Source organism: Durio zibethinus, chromosome 13, assembly GCF_047325235.1.
Source record: "Durio zibethinus cultivar Kanyao isolate XHJ-2024 chromosome 13, ASM4732523v1, whole genome shotgun sequence".
NCBI classification, from domain to species: Eukaryota; Viridiplantae; Streptophyta; class Magnoliopsida; order Malvales; family Malvaceae; genus Durio; species Durio zibethinus.
Genome location: NC_143174.1, coordinates 11,490,536 through 11,497,956, shown reverse-complemented (window position 1 = coordinate 11,497,956; position 7,421 = coordinate 11,490,536). Strand labels below are relative to the sequence as shown.

The window sequence follows — 7,421 nt, the reverse complement described above, 5'->3', positions numbered from 1 at the left end:
TAAAAGCTCAATTTGAAAAGTTTGTTTGAAAGAACATAGTCTACAGGTTTGGTTTACCTCAGTCTATAATAACATATAATGGTATACAATTTGATAGCCCGAGGTTCAAAGAGTAGCGTGCCAACCTTTATATTGATATATGGTTCACCTCGGTCACCCACTTTCAATTTTATGGTGAGGCCAACGTATCTAACAAAGCTATATTGGAAGCCTTAAAAAAGAAGCTAGATGAAGTAAAGGGCAAATGAGCGAACGAGCTCCCTATATTCCCTTGGGTTTTGAGAACAACCATAAAAGTCCTTAAAAGGAAAATTCTCTTTAACCTAGCATTTAGAACAAAAGCTGTGGTGCCTATAAAGATCGATATCCTGTACTTTTGAGTTAAGCTCAGATCTGAGTTGTTCAATCTAAGTCCTTACAACTATTCTTAAGAAGGTTGTAGCCAAAATGAACCAAGCTGGGATTTGTTAATTTAATGAGTCCTCATGTTAAATTTGATCAAGCTCACCTTATTTGAGCTAGGACTTGTTAAATCTTTGAGATTGATTTACCAAATTAATTTATATGTTAAAACACATTGTTTTATTCGAGCTCTGACTTGGAAACTATTTGATCTAAATGTTGGATGAAGACAAAGCATAAAAGAAAGGCAAAAAGAAAATGCAAAACTAAGACTTGGACAAAAGTATACTTAATTCACTCTATTGACAAAATTTTAATCGAGTGACTTGATTATAAAGAATGATTTGACAAAAATTTTTAGAGTGCTATAACAAAGGTCTTTACAAAAACCTAACCTTAGACTTAAAAAACTAAAAACAAAAAAAACAAAAGAAGTTATTCCTCCTCTTTAGTCTCCACCTTTCTCAGCAGTAAAAAATCCCTCGGTTTTAGGGCCAAGGGCAATTTTAAGTTCGACATCCATGGTTGCATCCTCATCCTCATCATCCTCTTCCTCTTAAGACTGAACTGGAGATCTGGTCTTAAAGTTGTCCAATCTGATGTTGGAGAGGTCAAAGTTTGGACTTGCATATTTGAACAACACTTTATCCTTACATAGCTCAAAGGTGCTAAGGATGTTATCCCTGTAGAATTAGACCTAAAGGTTAGAATACCTTTTGGAAGACATGAACTCTTGGATAATCACTTGCTTGCCCTTTCCCTTTGCCTCATCCCTAGCTTTTTGCTTAACCTCAAACTCAACCCTCAACTTGGCAATTTTAGCCTAAGCTCATTGAGTTTGAGCTCAGCTTGTTCTTTTACAAACTTAGCTAAGGCCTTCTAAACCTATATCTTTTCTAGTTTGACGGCTAAGTTTTTAGCCTTCTTCCTCTACTCATTTTCCTTTTTATGCAAGACAAAAAACCTAGTTTAAAGCTTCGTAATCATGTCATTATTTTTGTAGTTCTCTTAAGTAAACTTTCTGATGTCTTATTTAGTCTTCAAAAAGTAAGCTAGAGTTAGGTAAGTGTGATGCATGCCATCATTGGCTATATTAAAAGGAATGGCTAGAAGCTTCTCACAAACTACAAAAGGAAAAAATGAGCTTATACTTGGAAAATATTGGAATCCATCAAATAATATAAAAGCTAAGCTAAAAGATAACTTACTCCTTTAAGAGACTGTAACCTTCATGAATTTTCTAGCCACGTTAGCATTCTCAAAAGGATTCACACTAGCATCATACTTCAAGCTAGTAGAGAAGCACTCCGAGGTAGGCCTCAAGATTTAGACCTCAAGATCCGCTAGGAAAGAGGATGCCTTAGTTTTTGGTTTTTAGAGGGAAGGGCCTCTCGACCTACCATCACATTTTACTTACCTTTGGCTTTGACGGGAGCTTGAGCTACAAAGCTTGACTTTTGAATAATTAAGGGATCAATTATTTTAATTTCTCCCTAGAAGGGAACCCTGAGCTGCATAAGCTATTTTGGCCCTTCTTCAGTTATAGTTAGTGAAGGAACTTATGAAATTTAAAGGTTTTACAAAGTTGGGCTTTGTCAGACATATCTACAAGGTGAGATAAGTGTTAGAAAAAATTTACAAAATTAAATACCCTATGAGGTTACCTTAAACCTATGCCAGTATATGGTCTTATTCACTACTTTAGGAGAGGTCAACTTAGATACATCAATAACCAGCTTTCCTTTTTTGGTGAATTCCAAAATTTAGTCTTGAGCATTGAGGTCATTCATTATGAAAGGAGTGAGTACATTATCAAAAATCCTAGGTTAATTCAAAATCTCCCACACCTTGAGCTTGCTATTTTTTTTTTTTTTTTATGAATATAAAGGAAGAGCATTTTTCAATTTTTTATTAAGCTCAGGTAGCCCATGAATATCTTTTTGGCTATATGAGCTATGATATAGACCATCTCTAACTGTATAGGTGTTTCTTAACTAAAAAGAACTCTTAAATAAAGGCAAAGAATGAATAATACCTACGTTTTTACAAAGAATAATAAAAGCTACATTGTATCGAAAAGAATTTAGAATGACTTGAGTGATAAATAAATTGTAAGAAAGTAAAGAATTCAACAATAAAAAGATGTAAAAAAAAACTTCAGATTGGCCATTATCGAGTATAATACACCTAGAGTTGGTGTCCTTTTATGATAGTAAAGACATGATCCTTTATAGTCAACATTGATATATTGTACCTCTTCTTTGGAAAGCCAAAGTTGACCCTCAAAGATTGGACATGATGAGTATAGCACATGTTAGGGTATTTTTCAAGATTAACCCTGTCATTTAAGCTCTTAATCACATCTTTAGGGTTTAAACTTAAAAAAAAAAAAGTTGAATAAGGGGACCTAAACCATGTCCTTTAAATTTGAGGAAAACTCCCTCTTATCTTCCCCATCCTTTTTAACCTAGTTAGTCTTCTCCTTCTACTCTCCATCAGAGCCCTCCTCATCTTCAGAGCCATCATTGTCAAAAGATTCAAACTTTTGAATAGGACCAGGACTTCGAGTAGAAACAATGGTGAGTAACACAATATCAGTGGAAAAAGAAGGGGTAAAAAGACTCCCCAAACGAAAAAGAGAAGTGAGTAACGCTAACTAGAGCTGGCTCAATAAAAGGGATAAAGGAAGAAAGAATAAAAGACTAGACCTCAGAAGGAAAATAGTAGAAGAAAAATAAAGGTCAATCAAAGAAGTTAGGCTATCCTTAGGCATTAGAACTCAAGGGTTTTTAAGCTCAAAGTCGACAGTAGCCACAAGATCATCTATGCTCTGATAGATGCATTCTTTCCTAACACAAGCATTATCTTCTACCTTTTTTTGCTCTTCCTTAATCATTAGGTTTAGCCATAAAACAACCCTAGAATAGTCTATTCCTACAATAACAGAATGGACCCTATCACCTTCGTCTCTACTGCCAAAGCCAACCTCCCCTTGTAACTACTTTGTAACTCTTTGAACCCTTAGAGGTTGCACTAGAAGAAATTATAAAAAAAAAAAGGAAAAAAATGTATCGAAATAAGAAAAAGGGAAAAAATCTGACGAAGAAAAGTGAGAACTTTAAAGTTGGTAAAAACAAGCCCGTTTAAGAGTAAAAAGATAGCAATATGAATAAATGAAGGCTCTAAGATGCCCTTTATATAGCCAACAGTGAGATCAGATGAACATTTCAAATCATGCCATATTTCCAGACAATTACTGAAGACAACCCTTCACCTTTCAGCTTTGGGTTTTTACTGCCCAAATACCTCTTTCCTTATTAAATGCAATTTTCAAATAACATAAAGGCAAATCAGTCATTCCACCTATTTAAACTGATCGAACCAATCATGAAACCTAGATCAAACCAGCCAAACGAACCAATTGCCAAGTCAACCTTGTACTACACTTACTGATCAAACTCTAACACCAATAAAATGCATAAGTCTTATGTTGGACATATAAGTCACATCAATAATTATTTATAAGCTTGCTTAGCTTAACTTCAAGCCACTTGAACACAAGGTCACTCACATTGGCAACCCAGAATGGACTAGTCAAGCATATAGCCCAAAGCTCATGCTTGAGACTATGTTTAGTAACTATGACCACACAATAGGTCGGCACACTCAAAGTGGCTAGGACTACACTTAACCTACAATTGATTATAAACTTTTTTTAACCGACTCTTACATTAGCCTTAAGAACATTTAACCTCGTCAAGGTGAGGTCATGCCTAAGGAGTAAATTTTCAAAACCCACACTCAAAAAACTTAGAATGGCTCAATCAAGCACCTTTTAGTCTGATACTTAGACTACTTAGTGAAGGGATAAAATGTTATGGGTATTTTTTTGTCTAAAGGGCAAATTGGTTTTTTCTCTCATTAGAGACCATCAACAAACAGATAGGGATATTTTTTACTTTTGGATTGACTTAACATGTCAGGCCAACCTGACATACACAGGGCCATATCAACTTAGCTACATCACTATTCTACTCTACAGACCCATCACTTTCCACCTATAAATAGAGCCACTCAGGTACTATCTAATCTATCTAATTTTCTCATTTACTATTTCCCTCTCCTTTCAACCTCTTCTAGTCAACTTTGACTTGAGTATCAGAGAGCAAATGGAGGGAACACTCCCTACCTTTGCTTTTAATCGCTCTTTTTTTTTGTGATTTAAAGGTCCTTACCCCCAGCTCAGAGCTTGGCACAAACAATCTTCTTATTAAGCAAGTATGATTAGTCTACTAGCCTTGATGATCATAAGCTGAAATAAAAAGTTTAGGTGCCTTTTGATTTCAGTATTGTAGTTTGCTCTATAAGGTCCTAAGAGATAATATCTTGCTAAGGCAAGTATAATTGAATAGTGTACAAACTTTTTGGTCAAAAAAGAGGAGTGATAATTTATCTATACTCTAGGGAATATGAAATCCGATAGGAACTTATGGAGAATTGCTTCTTCACTTACTACTATTATTTCTTCAATGCTATGAAGTTGAGGATGGTAAAAGGTTAGTGTTTTTTTTTTAAAGGAAAATAAATAAAGGCAAAAAGGTTAAAGAAAATCTTCAAAAATAATTTAATAATCATCCAAATCTCTATTGTTTTATTGCAATTAATTAAGTTTTCAAATATCTATTTTCATCAATTAAAACCTTATTACATGAAAATTGGTTACTATCAACACTCATTTCTATCCCATTCATAACTGAGGTGAAAATTGATGTTTAAGGATTAAATTGGAGTAAAAATAGATATTTATGAATTCAATTGAGTGAGAATAGATGTTTAAGTATTCAACTGATAAATAAAAATTTTAAATCTTGATTAATTATAACAAAATATTAAGAACTTAAATGATTATTACATTTTTGTTGGGGGGCTATTTTTTTTTTTACCCTTTTACCTAAAATAAAAGAAATGTCAACCTTGTTTTCCCGCCTAGAATAAAAATTGGAAGAAAATTAGCTGCTGAATATGATTGCGTCGGCTAACCACCAAATACAGCAACATGGTTTGATTGCGTTTTTCTTTTAATAGGACTTGATAATCCTTCTTCTTCTCCTGCTCCTGCACATAAAAAAGCAAAAAAGAAAAATAGTGAGAAAGATCACGTCTCAGATTCTTTAATGCGTGATACAATCAACAATTCATTTGTATTCCTATTCCTGGATGTATAAGTACAACTAAGAAACGCGGTTTCTGCAAACTCTCTTGATCTATTTATATTTTAAAATACTACTATGACAATGGCTGGAAAGGAAAACCATTATATAAAAAGTAATATGATGGCTATGCACATCTATCCCAATCAAATAATAAACTTTTTGTTGGACTTTGAATTATTTAATCTCTTTTCCAGAATATCAATAAGGGAGAGGTATCCTTCACGCTTCAAGGAAGGTGCTAAATATTAATTAGGCTGATAATCTCATTTTATTCATTTGATCCGTAGGTTTCAGTGTCACCTTCCTTGATCTATCTAATTCCATAATTCTAAAAGAAATTAATATTATTTTATATAAAATAAAATTTTAGTGCATGTATGTATGCATGATCTCGCAGGTCTGGATACATATATATTATTTTTGCATGCCTCTTCAATCCCCAGCGCCACATTTAAATAATAATATATATTATTTATATATTATTCATCTACATTAAAATTTACAGGCGGTTAGGATGCTATTAATTCTTAAAAAGAATCGTAGCCCAAAAATACAACACTTGTGTAAATCTGTAATTGATTTGCTTCTTCTTCTTTTTGGGAGTTAAAGACTTACTAAGATTTGATTAATTTACTCATTTATCCATGTTGTTGGGAGTGAGACCATGATGGGTTAGTGGTGACAATGGACAGGTAGGATAGGATCACAGTGTTGTCCGACTCTGACATTACACCTAAACCACAATTATCAACACATGCCACAAACATCAATCCAATTCATGTATCATCCTCACAATTGTATTTTAATTACGCACATTATATATATATATATATATATATGTATAAAATAATTGCCAGTTTTCTTTCTGGATTTTTTAATTAGTATAAAAAGTTGATCAGATTTCAGCCACATTATGTGATTTCCGTTAATAGCAGGGTTTGTATTTGAAGGCTTCAAGTTCAACCGTACATAACCCATACGAGGGGTACTGTTGGTGCAACAAGATAAGCAATTAGAGAGAGCGAGCCTCTCCCCTCACCTTCCCATCACTACTGTATGTATAATTTATTTGTTTATTTGAATTTCTCAACACAAATCAGCCCCTGCATCTTAATTATACTAGTTAAGATGACTGGCATTACCTGAGCATGTTCACGATTAATGGGAGAGTTGTTGCATACGCTGGGAGGCGAAGGCGTACGATCAACTTCAGCTCACATTGATCCAATTATCACTGCAGCTTGCAAGCCACAGTCACAGCATCATCATCGTTCTGCTCCTCCTCCAGTTCATGACTTGATGCTCCGGGCTCTCACTGCTGTGTTTGGCATGGATCAAACCAATTGCAGAATAAACAAGGAGAAAGCACGTCAAGTGGTGGAGATGCTAGGTTTGGTTGATCAGGCCGGTGAGGACATGCAAGACACTAATCACTTTGACCTGCCTGGTGGTGGTGGGTTGGAGGAGGAAATACCCTTGGAGGAGGTGCTAGGAGTAGGAGGATTAATGGAAGATGGGTCGAAGCGGAATGAGCCGCAACGCCAAGACTTCAGAAATTTTGATGAGGATGGCAACGGATTTATGGACGCATTAGAGTTGAAGAGGGTGCTGCAATGCTTGGGTTTGGACAATGGGTGGGATATGGCTCAAATTGAGAACATGTTGAAGGTTGTAGACTTGAATCTGGATGGAAAGGTAGATTTTAGTGAGTTGATAATTATGGCCTAAATTAATTAAATCATATATTATATATGTGTTGAGCAAAGGGGAATCTCGGTTTCAATAACATTTTTGTCATGCTAATAA

General features: G+C 34.7%; 1 protein-coding gene across 1 annotated transcript; it reads left to right on the top strand.

Annotated features, from left to right (window-relative positions):
• Positions 1 to 6,688: 6,688 nt before the first annotated feature.
• On the top strand, positions 6,689 to 7,343 carry LOC111303990 (calmodulin-like protein 2). Its single transcript, XM_022900526.1, has one exon. The coding sequence runs from the start codon at positions 6,777 to 6,779 to the stop codon at positions 7,341 to 7,343; it is 567 nt and encodes a 188-aa protein (XP_022756261.1). The 5' UTR covers positions 6,689 to 6,776.
• The last annotated feature ends 78 nt before the right edge of the window (positions 7,344 to 7,421 follow it).